We start from the raw sequence: 14,535 nt of genomic DNA on the forward strand, positions 1-14,535 counted from the left end.
TCCAAGAAAGCTCTCAATAATTATGGCTAAGGGTTTGCTTACTTCCTTTCCTGCCTCCTTTAATATAACTGGATAGATCTCATCCACCCCGGGTGCCTTTTTTATGTTTATTCTCAACAATTCCTCCTCCACTTTCCTCTCAGTTATTACAAAATCATCTAGCTCACTGCCAGTGTTTACTTCACCTACAGCATTCCCCTTCCTGAACAATGAAAGGGACCTGGGGGTGGTTGTGCAGGCAGATATGAAGTTCTCTGAGCAGTGCAGATGGGCTGCAAGAGTAGCTCATGGTGTATTGTCAATGATATATAGGAATTTTTCTAGCAGGGATAAGGAGGTGATTATTCCCTTGTATAAGGCAATGGTCAGGCCACACCTAGAGTACTGTATACAGGCCTGGAGACCTCATTTCAAGAAGGATGTAGAGCTGCTGGAACGAGTACAGAGAAGGGCAACAAGATTAGTGAATGGAACAAAAGGGTACTCTTACGAAGAAAGGCTTAAGCTTTGCGAATTACAGTGTCTGGAGACTAGGCACCAGCGAGGTGATTTGATAGAGGTGTACAAAGCCTTGAATGGTTTGAGTATGCTCAATGCTGATGGATTCTTCCTCTTGCTCAGAATAATCACCTGAGAGGGCATAAATTCAAATTGAGGAAAGACAGATGTGTGGAAATTTGCCTTTAGCCAGCGGGTGGTTGGTAGGTGGAACAGACTTCCATCCCTTGTTGTGGAAGTTGATAGCCTAAATAAGTTTAAGGCTCGGCTGGACAGGTATTTCGAGCGAACAGAGGGGTGAAGTGGAAGTGGTTATTTTTTATTTATTTATTTTACTTTAATTTTTTTGGCTGATGCTGCATAAGCTTGCTTTCTTGCATCAAATGCCTCTACTAATGCTAATGCTAACTCCTCATGTGTGAATGTAGATGCAAAATACTCGTTTAGTTTGTTAGCCACCTGAGCAGGATCCTCAACTGTTGAACCATCAATATCCAGTTGAGCAATCTGATTCATCCCTTTCCTTCTTGAGTTTACATAGGTAAAGAACTCTTTTCTGTTTTTCTTTGCATCCTTTGCCAAGGATTTTTCATAATCTGCCTTTGCCTCCCAACCTCCTTTGTGACTTGGTTACAGACCAGATTATATCTATCATAGGCTTCCATGTCACCGATTAATTTGTATGTATTATAAAATACATACAATTACACTATGTCCCTTTCTTTTTGGTGGTTGGGTCTCTAATCCAAGTGTGTGGATTCTTTGATTGCATAGTACCAGGTTTGCATCCTGCTTTGTCAGGGTTTCAATGATTAACACCCACATTTTGGGTTTTGTGGACCGATTTGATTTTTGCTGCTTTTGGATCTTCGGTAAGGTTGTTTACTACTATGCTCTTTACTTTGCTGGACAGGTATTTCGAGCGAACAGAGGGGTGAAGTGGTGTGGATTTGCTGGTGTGGGTTTCATCTTTTGGCGGTTGGTCTTATGATGACTAGGTGTGGGATTGCCAAGAGGGTATTGCGTTTAGTGGTAGGTTCCTTAGTTGTTGCTGGGTTGCCGTGTCCTTAGCACTTCAGCAAAAGTGGGGGCATGCTGTTGCATTTTATTTGTCCCACTTTCAGGGTAAGCATCAAACCTGGTAGTTATTTTTTTCATTTTCCAGGTGCATTTGGTCCAGGATTGTTTCCAATTTAGTCCACAGGGAAACTATTTCAGCTTTTAGTCCTGTAGTCGCTCTGCTTCTTGAATAAGTTTTCAAGGGTGGTTTGCAAGGTCAGTTTCTGTTCAGGGATGGTGCCCTTGGGCAAGGTTGGATCCATGTTGATTCAGTAGGGCTTGATTTTTGATGCAGGAAGACACCTGCTACAAGTTCGTAGCCCAATTTGGTGAATTTCTGTTTCTCTCTCTTGTTTCTCTTCGGTAGAATCCTGTTGGGAGGCATGGGTCTCTTATGATTCTCTCATGTTGGTTTTTGAGCGGTTTCCTGCTCCGACTTGGGCATAGCTGGCTTACTAGTTTTCATTTTTGCAGAGGGGGCTGCGGCCCATGGGTCTACCAGTTTTTCGTGATTCTCGATAACTGTAATGTCATCCTTGTTGGCCTGCTGTGACACAGTTTGGGTTTTATTGGTTTTTCCCTCCACGTTGGGATAAATTCAGATAACCGAAGTAGGTTTGAATTTCCGAGTTGGTAGGATGTTGATTCAGTAGGGCTTGAATTTTGGTGCAGGAAGAGACACAGCTACAAGTTCATAGCCCTGTTTGGTGAATTTCAGTGGACTAGAGAATATTTGGGCTGTCCACCAAAAACACGTGAAGGGGAACAGCTATTCACAAAAATACCCCTAGAGCACCAGAACAACTTTCTCCTGGGGTTTATAAGGGTCAGCGAGCACGAAGGTGATATTTATTTTTTGTAGGAGTAGTATTTGTGGAGTTCGTCTTCCATCATAGAATGTTTATGGAAGGGGGGAAACATAAAAGTCACATTCTCTTCGTTGTATCCACACGGAATCTTTGGGAATTATTGGAGCACGGTGTTTGCCCAAAATTTCATTTTTTCAGATCACCTCCCCAGTCAAGAGCTGAATTCAAGCACGGCAGCCAGAAATAATTGGACTCTCTCTCTAGTTCCCTGTTGTCAGTGGCATGGTGACCAGTACCTTCTGGCAAACAAAGGAAACAGATAAAAACACTTGTATTCAACTAATAGCCCAGACAAACACAAAAGTTTCTCACCTGAAGAATCCACTGGAGTTTAAAGAATTCATTGATATACTTTGCCTGAAAGGAAATGCACTTAATCCACACGTGTTATTAACTAAAATCGTGGAGCGATGAACAATGTGTCCAACGTGGCTGGCAGCCATATTGCAGATCGTGAAGGCAGCCATATTGGCTCTAAGCATACGTGCTACATATAGGCACAATGCTATCATATATAAGAATTAAAAACTCACATAAATTCATTAAATCTGTGCAGGATTTCACATAAAGTCACCTGGTGATCCAGTATCTTTAGTTCAAGTCCAAATCGTTGGTGAGCGGTAAATCCATGATTAATCAGTTCTATAATCACTTTTAATCAGATCACAGAAATGTGACCACATGGTCAAAATCCATCTTGACATGGTAACCTTCAGTGAGAATTTCTACATAGTATTTATAGGGTATAAAAGTGCTCCTTTTGGTGCCTCATGTAAAAAAGTGCTTCATACAGTGTTTCATTTAGTGCTTTAACAGTGAGTCATATTGTGCCTCTTAGTGCTTCATATAATGCAACTTATATAGTGTTTTACATTGTGATTCTCTGAGTTCCCTGGATTTGGCAAGATGTTTTCTCGTTGGATGGTATATTTTCTGGTGGTTTTACTCCTCAACATGAGTTTGGAATATTTGTTTCTTTTTTTTTTTTTTTTTTTTTTTTTTCAAGGTGGATATAGAACTGTAATAGTTTTCTAAATATTATTGTTACTTTCGATAGTAAGGGAAGGACTGTATGTAGAAGTCCTTCAATTCCTGGAACAAGCTGGTACTTAGTGTTCCCTTTTGGAAGGATAGGACTATCAGTGTGATGTGGTTGCACCTGTTGATCCTGATTGGGCACAGTTACTGGTTTTATCATTGAGTTGATGGTAGCATTGGCGATGAATTTGTCCTGAGGAAATTGTCTAGATTTAATTGGAACCTCCAGTTGTGAGGCAGGATTGTGCATAGAAGAACCTTTACTCTTGTCTTTGATTTGTTCTCTTTCTCATCAAGATAAGGCTCTCAATGAGATGTCATTATATCTGCTTGTCCTGTATCGGGTGCTACTGAAGGTCATATTATTGAGCTGATGATAATGTTGGTGTAGAATTTCAACGCCTGCTGATCCTGAATTTTGTATTCAGGATGGGATATTTTGGGACTGACTAATCTAATCCTGGAAAATGGATTCTTCCACTTTTTTTTTTTTTTTTTTTTACTTTAACTTTTCTTATTCAACTCTTCTTTCCTATTTCTATGGTGAGTCCCTCTGTCTGATCCCCTCTCTTTACTTTCTCTTTCCTCCCCAAACCATCCCATACTATTCATATTTTACCCCTTTTACTTTCTCTCATTTCTGTCTCATGACCTTGTCATGATACAGATTGGCAAGACGATTGTAGATCCTGGCTGCCTCCACATGGGGGGGGTGGGATGTGGTGATCAGGTGTTGCCGCTTCCCACCTGCTAAGAGCTAGGTACTGGCTGACTACATAACAGAATACATCATAACATTTACACACCCAACACACTACATACAAATGGCTGGTTTTGGCGTAAGCTTCAACACAAGAAGTACAATAGCGGCTAATGGGCAGAACCCTGGGATCCACCACAACAACACATGAATATCCTCCCCTGACATGGTAACCTAAATAATTAGGTCACTGAAAGCTTAAATTTTTTATATATGACCTGGTTTTGGTGCATGCTAATGTGCCAATAAAATCCAAACCAACCCACCAACGAATCAATTAATTAGTTATATATTTTTATATATTAGTTATAAATATAGAAAAAGTTATACATTTTTAATTAGTTCAATTAAAAACTTTATCTGGGGACGGTGGTGAAGTAGCCAGAGTGGTACATTAGAAAACAAAACATAACAGGAAGAAAAGACGCATTTTATTGTACTGTAAAAACTAATATGTATTTTGTAGCCTTGTTATTTTAGTTGACTTCATTGGTGCCGATCTAGTCACTGCTTCTCATATTTTGTCTTTGTCCTTTATTATTGTGTTCACTGTTGACACTGACAAATCTAAATTCTGTGCAATACTTTTTAATGTTAGTACTTGTTAATGTTATACCAATGCTAGAAGTCTAGTAAATAAATTTGATGACTTTGAAGTGCTGATCAAGGCATCAAAGGCAGATATTGTTGTGATATCAGAGACATGGTGTCACACAGACATAAGCAATGCAGAATTGGAATATGGGGAGTACAATGTGTATAGAAAGGATAGACAGGGTAGGAAGGGAGGAGGGGTTATGCTGTTAGTTAAAAAACACAAAATCTAAGGAAGTGCATCCAGTTGACACGGGCGGACGTGCAATGTTGAGTCTGTTTGGTGTGGCATAAACACTGGGAAAGGAAAAATGCGAGTAGGAGTGTGTTATAGACCTAATGACTCTGATGAGTACAACAAACAGTTGTGCAGAGAAATAGTGGGCCAGTAAATCAGAATATCTTGTAATGGGGGATTTTAACTTTCCAGATATTGACTGGAACTTGTGGATTGGTCACTCGCACACTAGCTAGACTTTTGTGGATTTACCGGAGGATTGTTTTCTACAGCTACACGTTTGAGGAGAAACTAGAGGGAGTAATAATCTTGATCTGATAATAAGCAGTGATTATTCATGCATTAAGAATTTGCAGATAAAGGAACCACTAGGTGACAGTGATCACAGTGTACTGATGTGGGAATTACTTAAAGATGTAACTACAATCAAGGCTAAAGGAAAGCGCTATTGCTTTCATAAAGGTGACTACAGGGGTCTCAGACAGTTTTTAAATTCTGTACAGTGGGATCAGCTGATGATGTTACCAACGTTGAATTCTAAATGGAAAACCTTCAGGGACTTAATCTTGGAGGCTACTAGGCTCTTGTGGCAAATCTTAGCCCCAGCAAAAAATCATCGTCAGCTTCGACGATGATTTTTTCCATCGGGTTATGCTGTGTTATTCTTCCAATACAGCAATGCGAGAGTAAATTAAAAGGATGTACCTATTTTACAAAAAAAAAGAGAGGAAAAAAGGAAAGAATTCAATCTTGTATGATTAATCTTCTCTGAAACATTTGTCGTTAGTATCCACAAAAACAGTAGAGTCATCTCCAAATATATCTCTAAAGCTGGATTCACTTTATAAACGGATATATTGAACTCAAAAAAAAAAAAAAAAAAAAAAATATCTATCGATATAAAAGAAATAAAATTGAATATAAGTTGTGATTTATTCCCTTTTGGTATCACCGATTACTTTGCACTTCACTGGCCGCCTTTGAGATGAGTGAATTTGCCTGTTGAAGCTTTAAAAGGTTTTTATTTGGAATGAATTTATACTTATCCTATACAGTATAATGGATATGCCTACGAGGGGTAACCAATCTATCACAAAAAAGGTGAGGCGCAGTGATTCTGATTTGAAAACTGTTTTTTTTTTGTATAAATATTGAAGTGTGTAACAAAATAGTCAGTACTTTTTCTTGCCACTCCCGTCAAGTTGTAAGAAAGTGCACCAATTGTATGACCGAATCATAACTGATTCTGTTTATTCTGAAACTGTTTTGGGGTACGTGTCTAGAATTGAGAAATGTTTTATTTAATATCCTTATTAGTATTAATTATATAGCGAAAGTATTTATATTTTAGTGCAGGGCTGTCTAGCTCCTAGCTGCCAAGCTACCGAATTGACTGCATAATCATCATCACATGTTACATGATGTGCCATGCATTGGGTATTAGAAAAATGTTTGCCGACCCCAGGGGCTCACATCTGGTGAGTATGGGCTTGGCAAACCCGGGGTCCTGAGCTGAATATCACCATTCTTCTCTTTCTTGCTTTCTTGGTGATTCCCTTCTACTTCTGACTCTCTCTCTCTCTCTCTCTCTCTCTCAGGGTAGCACAGGAATGTTTTTATTATTTTTTTTTTCTGCTTGTTCATCATAATCCTCAGGCTTCCTTGCACCATGCGGCTGTTAATAATAATAATAATATCCTCAATTTTAACATCATTCATCTTCTCTAAAAGAATTAAAAAGATTTGAAATTATCCTCAGGGGCTCACATATTGTGAGTATGGGCTTGGCATACCCAGGGTCCTGAGCTAGATATCATCATTCTTCTCTTTCTTGGTGATTCCTTTCTACTTCTGACTCTTGCTTTCTCTCGGGGTAACTCGGGGATATTTTTGCTGCAGCATAAGCCTCAGGCTTCCTTGCACCATATGGCTAATAATAATAAACTTATATGCCCCAAGACCCGAGGGCTCACATGTGGTGAGTATGGGCTTGGCAAACCCAGGGTCCTCAGCTGGATATCATCATTCTTCACTTTCTTGGTGATTTCCATCTACTTCTGATTCTTGTTCTCCCTCTCAGGGTAACTCAGAAATTTTTTTTCGCTGGTGCAGCATAAGACTCAGGCTTCCTTGCACTATGTGGCTAGTAATAATAATAATAATAATAATACTGTTCAAGGTTTAGGCCTAAATTGATGTCAGATGAATTAGTGAGGCTCGTGGAAGAGAAGAAAATTGCATGGGATGCATATAAATTATCAGGTGACACAGAAGCCTATGACACAATTAAATAGTCTGTAATCAAGTCACAAAGGAGATTAGGCAGTGAAGGCAGATTGTGAGAAATCTTTGTCAAAGGATGCAAAGAAAAACAGCAAAGAGTTCTTTATTTATGTAAATTCTAGACGGAAGGGGATGAATCAGATTGGTCCACTTAACATAGATGGTTTGACTGTTGATGATCCTGCTCAAGTAGCTGATAAACTTATTAAAGGAGGCAGCAAGGGAAGTTAGCAAACCCTTAGCCATAATTATGAGAGTATCCTTAGATTCAGGGGAGGACCCCATGAATTGGAGATGTGCAAATGTATCCCCAATTCACAAAGGGGGTTCAAAGGGTGACACATACTTATAGGCCTGTTAGTTTAACTTCTGTTCCAGGGAAATAATGGCGTCACTGGTTAAAGAGGTGGTACAGGATCACCTGGACAAGACTGCAGTAATAGTTCAGACACAGCATGGGTTTGTTAAGGGGACATCTTGGCTGACAAATTTGATTGGATACTACAATGTGGTCACAAAGGAACTGAATGCAAAAAATAATTTTGATATTATACACTTGGATTTCAGGAAAGCTTTTGATACTGTTGCACATGGAAGGCTGCTGTACAAATTGGAGCAGTATGGCATTAAGGGCAAGTAACTGCAATGGATAAAGGGATGGTTGAGTGGGAGACAGCAGAGAATGGTAATAAATGGACACTGCCCTGCTGGACTAATGTTATTAGTGGAGTCCCCGAGGGTTCGGTGCTGTGCACATTGTTATTTTGTGTATTTATCAATGATATCAATGAAGGTATCGGGCTTAATGTCCTAGTTTGGAGATGATATAAAGGTTGGCGGGGTTGTTAATGACACTAAAGTCACTATGCTACCGCAACAGGATCTAGAAAAGTTAGGCAGATGGGCTGTGAAGTGGCCACTGAAGTTTAACAAAATCAAAGTACTGCATATGGGTAGCAGTAACCCAAGAGAAACATACAAACTGTGTGGTACTACGCTCAGGAAGGTGGAGAATGAAAAAGACCTTGGGGGTAATTGTGCAGTCAGATATGAAGTTCTCTGAGTAGTGCTGACGAGCTGCCAGAGCAGGTCATGGAGTTTTGTCAATGATATATAGGAATTTTGCTAGCAGAGACAAGGAAGTGATTATCCTTTTGTATAAGGCAATGGTCAAGCCACACCTTGAGTACTGCGAACAGGACTGGAGGCCTTATTTTAGTATGGATGTAGAGTTGCTAGAATGAAATAGAAGGGCAACAAAATTGGTGAGAGGAACAAAGGGGTGCACTTACAAAGAAAGGCTTAAATTCTGAAAGTTGCAGCATCTGGAGACTAGGCACCTGCAAAGTGATCTGATTAAAGTGTATAAAGCCTTGAATGGTTTGAGCAGGCCCAATGCTGACAGGAAACTTCTGCTAGCTCAGACTAAGAACCTGAGGGGGCATAGATTCAAATCGAGGAAAGACAGTTATAGAACAGATGTGCGGAAGTTTGCCTTTAGCCCTCGGGTAGTTGATTGCTGGAACAGATTTCCATCTGTTGTTGTGGAAGTTGATAGTTTTAATAAATTCAAGGTTGAACTAGACAAACATTTGGAGTGACTGGATGGGTGAAATGGGAAGGTTATATATATATATATATATATATGTATATATATCCAATAATTAAAATAAATCTGATATTTAAAATAAAATAAAATTGTATAATTTAGCATATTTTAGCTAAATTATACAAGGGATTATCGACTACTTTTTTGTCTTATTATTTTTACTTTCCCTTCCCTGTTTGTTTATTTTATATTATTTTACGTTCCTTTTCGCTCTACATTTTTGCCGTGCTACTGGCTGATGTTTTTATTTTATTTTAAATATCAGATTTATTTTAATTATCGGATATATTTGGGCTTCATGTGGAGGATGTGCATTTGCTGCCTCTAATGATAGCTTCCTATTTATATTTATTTATTTTTATTACTTTTGCCTAACTTTTACATTACATTATATAAATTAGTGGTAGTAGTGGGTTGATATGCTAAATAAGCAGCGCCTGTGCCGCCATCTATTCTTTTCTTTCTATTATATAAGCTGGTTAAGCTTACATTATGTCAGTGGTGTGGCTCTGATCTAGAATGCTGTCTGTTCTATAGATTATTTCTCGCTGCATAAGGACCACCGCCATGCGAATCCTCTGCATTGGTTGATCTATCGGAGAATGGAAGGGTGGTTCGGTTCTTCGATATTTCCGCCTTTGCGATGATTTGTATGACGATTGAAATGCAGCGATTCCATGACCATTATTGGCCTCGTGGTCCTCTGTCGATATGGGGCATAATGGCCAGTCTATCATTTTGATATTTTAGTTTTTTGTAGTTTCTTTAACCCCTTTTTGGTGATATTTCACGTCTTTTGGAACAGGTACCTTTGAGGGAGGTACCGCTAAATTATTTATAATTGGCATTATGCTAAATTATACAGGGGATTATCGACTACTTTTTTGTCTTATTATTTTTACTTTCCCTTCCCTGTTTGTTTATTTTATATTATTTTACGTTCCGTTTCGCTCTACATTTTTGCCGTGCTACTGGCTGATGTTTTTATTTTATTTTATTTTAAATATCAGATTTATTTTAATTATCGGATATATTTGGGCTTCATGTGGAGGATGTGCATTTGCTGCCTCTAATGATAGCTTCATATTTATATTTATTTATTTTTATTACTTTTTATATATATATATATATATATATATATATTTTTTTTTTTTTTTTTTTGCTAGCTTGCTTTCTTGCATCATATACCTCAACTAATGCTAATGTCTGACAATTTTCATACATCCTTATTGTTTTAATTTTCTTATCCATATTGATCGCTTTCCTTTTCTTGGTAAATTTACTAGTACCGCTGTCACTTACACCGAGTGGATAGAAATCATGCAATATCTGCCTAGTAACGGGAAGGTCCATCTTTTGCCTTATAAGGGCAGTCACACGGTGAGGCATTGTGTTTGCTAGTTCACAAAAGTGTTCCACAAGTATTTCCATCCATGCTTGCTGCACTGCTGTCCATAATTCTATCGCATTCCTGGGTGGAAGATTCAAAGCTCGAATGGACCTTCCCACAGCATCCCAAAAATGCTCCAGAGGGTTCATGTCTGATGAACTGGGAGGCCATTCCATGGTGGTAAAATCTGTGGAATGCTGTTTGAACCATGTTCTAGTCACTATAAGCTCTGTGGGGAGGTGCATTGCCCTGTCGGTGCACAATAACCATAAAGGGATGCAGACGGTCTGCAAAGATGGACACGTAACCTGGACCATTCGGATATGCATCTAGATGTATCAGAGGTCCCAACATGTGCCAGTTGAACACGCCCCAGTCCATTGCTGACTGTCCACCTGTCTGAACCTTATTGATATGACGGTGCATAGCTTCATGCTGTTTCTGCCAGATACGTACTCTCCCGTGTGCTTGAAATAACTGGAAACGGGACTCATTGGACCAGGAGATTTGTCTCCAATCAACTAATGTCCAGTTGACTCTGGTGGGTTAGCGGCTACCGTAACCTATTGTGGCTAATGATCGCTTGATTGTCTTGGTGGAAATGTTTCTGGTACCTCCCTCGTTGAAGTCGGCTGTGATTTGTGCCACTGTCGCTCTCCGGTTGGCTGAAACAATGTGAGACAGATGCTGACTGTCATGTTCATCCACCACCTTTCTCAGCTCACAGCACTGTCCGTGATGAGATGTTATTCTGGAAATGGTGTATTCCCGATACATTCTTGATACTGTCGAATGTGGATAGTGCAATTTCTGTACCACCTCTGTGATAGAGTGACCTATGTGTCGGGCACTTGCCATCATCCTAATTTCAAAGTCGGCTAGCTCGTGACATTTATCCACGTGGACATGGAATTACTGTCTACGTGAATGCAGTGATGCAGTTTACCTATATACTTGCCAAGCAGTGGATTCATTTGCTAGCGAGAGGGGTGAGCTTCAGGTTGTTCACGAATTCTGTCCTTTCAGTGTATGCTCTTGGTCGGCACCACGATAACAGGCAAAATGAAATTTTCTGCAAAGATCCTCACAGGGTTAAGGCAGAAACACACTACTATCACCTCATGCGAGCTCACATTTTACTAAAGCACATTCTGAAAGTCACTACCATAAAACAATAAAGACAATTTGCAGTTTCCTGTTTATCGGGTTTTTCTGTTAGTGCAATTCATTATAAACGGGTAGTAAACTCGATCTTATTGCATTTGCAGTAATATCGATAGCTGGAATTCTGTGGGTTTTTACGTTATTATGGTGAAACGTGTGTCCTCTTTGCTGAAATCTTCTGTCATATAAAAAAATAAAAAAAAAAATCTTAAATTTTCAAAATCTTCTCTTCATTCCTATTTTTTAAGCTTGTAAATTTTACAATTCTAAAAAAAAAAAAAAAAAAAAAAGTTTGAGTGAAAAAATATGTACGTAAGTCCTCTAAAGTTACGTAACTCGTTTTTACATAAGTCGGGGACTTATTGTATTGTATATGTATTTACAGAAATGTTACTACAGTATGAAAAGTTTAATTTAATACAGATATTTTCTTGATGTAATGATTAGTTCAATAGCACCATTGTTATACATAAGTGAATCACCAAAAGGTGAAAATGGTATCATTTTTATCATATCTCATATTGTGAATGCCTTCACAAAGAGTTACTGATATTGCACTACCTCGAATAAGCAATGCCTCACCAGTGGAGAAGACTATTGTTACTTATTCTCAGTAGATACCACCACCCAGATGGCTGTTTCAAGGCTGTTTAGCATCTCATCGGTGGGTAGGTAGGTAGGTACCCTGGTGTTGCAATAAGTGACAACCCAGTTATGAAGTATAACGTCACAGTATGCGAGATGCCAGATGGTATATAACAGTATAGACTAAAGATGATGAAAACAATGCCATTTTCACCTTTTGATGATTCACTTACGTATAATATGATGCTATTGCACTAACCATTATGTCAAGTAAATCCCTCATAGGTTGAGGCTATAGTCCTTCCAAATTCTTTAGTCTATGCAGATATATTTTGAAGAAGGAACGATGAAGTTCACTTTTTCCCGTAGTTTGCCATTCTAGAGAATGAGGCTATATTAATTTTGAAGCATTCATTTTGTTAGTGAGAGTGGAGTCTCTTGGATTTACGTGTACAGTGGAGTCATTTGGATATATGTGTACAGTGGAATGTCTATATAGGAATAGTTCTAATTATGTTTGTACCTCTGAGTGATTTTCATTTGAAGCATATCCTCCCTCCCCTTCTTCCAATGAGTTGTTAATGACTGGCCACTTCTTACAGGGGCCTGGATGTAATGCTTACCTCTTAATTTTTTTTTTGAGCTCACCTTGTTTATGTATATGTTTTCTAATTTTGTCTCTGTAGATTAGACCGTGTGTGTGTGTGTGTGTGTGTGTGTGTGTGTGTGTGTGTGTGTGTGTGTGTGTGTGTGTGTGTGTGTGTGTGTAACTTTTACATTTTTTTAAAGTTAATTATTTTAATTATTATTATTTTGATTCTTCTTTTTCTTCCTTCATTTTTATTCTCTCCCTCCTCCCCACTGCAAGTTCGTGTTAGGCTAAAATCTGTGAAAAATATCCAGAAAATTACACAAAGTATGAAGATGGTATCAGCTGCTAAGTATGCTAGAGCCGAAAGGGATCTAAAACCAGCTCGTCCCTATGGAGAAGGATCTCAAGGTAAATATTTATGCATGACTTAAAAAATAGTATTTTAAATGATTACTGCTTCTGAACAGCATGTGTTTTCTGGCTGTGATTTCGTTGCGCCCATTGAATTGTTATTGTTTTGATAATTTTACAGATTGTTCTTTTGGCAAAATGTTTCCTTTTTGCTTAGCAATTACCATGATAAATAGATTGTTATTTGAGAAACCTAACAGTGAATATCAACTGTGTACTTTTAAGAGGTTTTGATGAGGAATAGATAAATGGTGTTAAGTAGTGGTTAAGATTATCTGGTATTGTTATAGGTAAATGAACAGTTTGTGATAGAAAATACTTGGTATCCATAAAATTAGGAAATAAAGGTTAGGTGTAGTTATGAATGTTGATGTCATCATTGAAGGAAAATGACCACTGTTTTTGAAGTTAGAATGGAGAAAACAGTGGACATGAGAGTGCAGCAAATACTGTAAATGTTTGCTGAAATGACTAGTTGTAAATAACTGCGTAAGTTAGACCTGTTCTGTATAAACAGAGCCCCTCCCCACAACTTAAAAGGGATTTCAGTGATTTTTACACAATTTTGGTAAGAACAGGAATCTCATAAGATATCTGTATTGCATGAAGGCTTTCCATGCAGTACAGATAGGTGCTAAGAAGAGGATACATAATTTTTTGTTGATGATTTATCAAACAGTTGGTTGTAGGCATAAGGAAGATTTATTTTCACTGTATAAAGGCAGGTGTAGCACATTTGTAGTGCTCTTATCCTGCCCATACTCCATGTGTGAAATATGGACAGGGTGTTCGAATTGTTTTCTTTTTTTTAAATCCTTAAAATAAAGATATTTGAAATTCTGCGAAAAAAAGTATACAGAGATCCATCTGCCTGAGGAGATTGGCAAAAGGTTTTCCATATGAAGAGTGACTTCAGATATTCAAGTTTTGAGCAAGGCAGTGGGATACCTTAAAGTAAATGTGATTTTTACTATTATTATCATCTGTTTATTCCACAAAAGGGACCACCCTGGGATGGCTAAAGTGATGGGTCTAATTACTTAGCAGGTTACGAGATACTATGGGCAGTGGGTTACATATACGTAGTCTCATCCCAAAATACATTTTATACTTTAATATATATTTACACATTAAAAATTCTGTGTATACATTATGCAAATCATATATTTACAAATCAGTAATTCCATATGTAAATTATATATTTACACAGTTGTTAACGAAGGCATATTTTTTTCAGTCAATAGCTTTCCAAATACAGTGGATTCCAGTTATTTGGGCCACTGGTTAATCGGGGCAGCTCTTTATTTGGGGCAAATCTTAAAAAACAGAAACCAATCGAGAAAATAGCCAGGGTTTACTTCGCTTAATTGGCACAGCATGCTGTTTAATCGGGGCAGGAGACTGCAGCACTGGAGATTACCCTACGATTGTCTCTGACGGTACCT

At 38.3% G+C, this 14,535-nt stretch overlaps 1 protein-coding gene across 1 annotated transcript in view; it reads left to right on the forward strand.

The window, feature by feature from the left end:
* Window positions 1-14,535, forward strand: part of ATPsyngamma (ATP synthase, gamma subunit) — an 87,769-nt gene that overhangs the window by 36,051 nt on the left and 37,183 nt on the right. Inside the window, exon 3 of the mRNA XM_090388000.1 lies at window positions 12,956-13,087. Within this exon, the coding sequence (XP_090244126.1) occupies window positions 12,956-13,087 (132 nt within the window). The remainder of the gene's footprint in view (window positions 1-12,955; window positions 13,088-14,535) is intronic.

The sequence above is a fragment of the Mastigoproctus giganteus genome, chromosome 13 (assembly GCF_048544385.1).
Source record: "Mastigoproctus giganteus isolate SK-2022 chromosome 13, ASM4854438v1, whole genome shotgun sequence".
NCBI classification, from domain to species: domain Eukaryota; kingdom Metazoa; phylum Arthropoda; class Arachnida; order Uropygi; family Thelyphonidae; genus Mastigoproctus; species Mastigoproctus giganteus.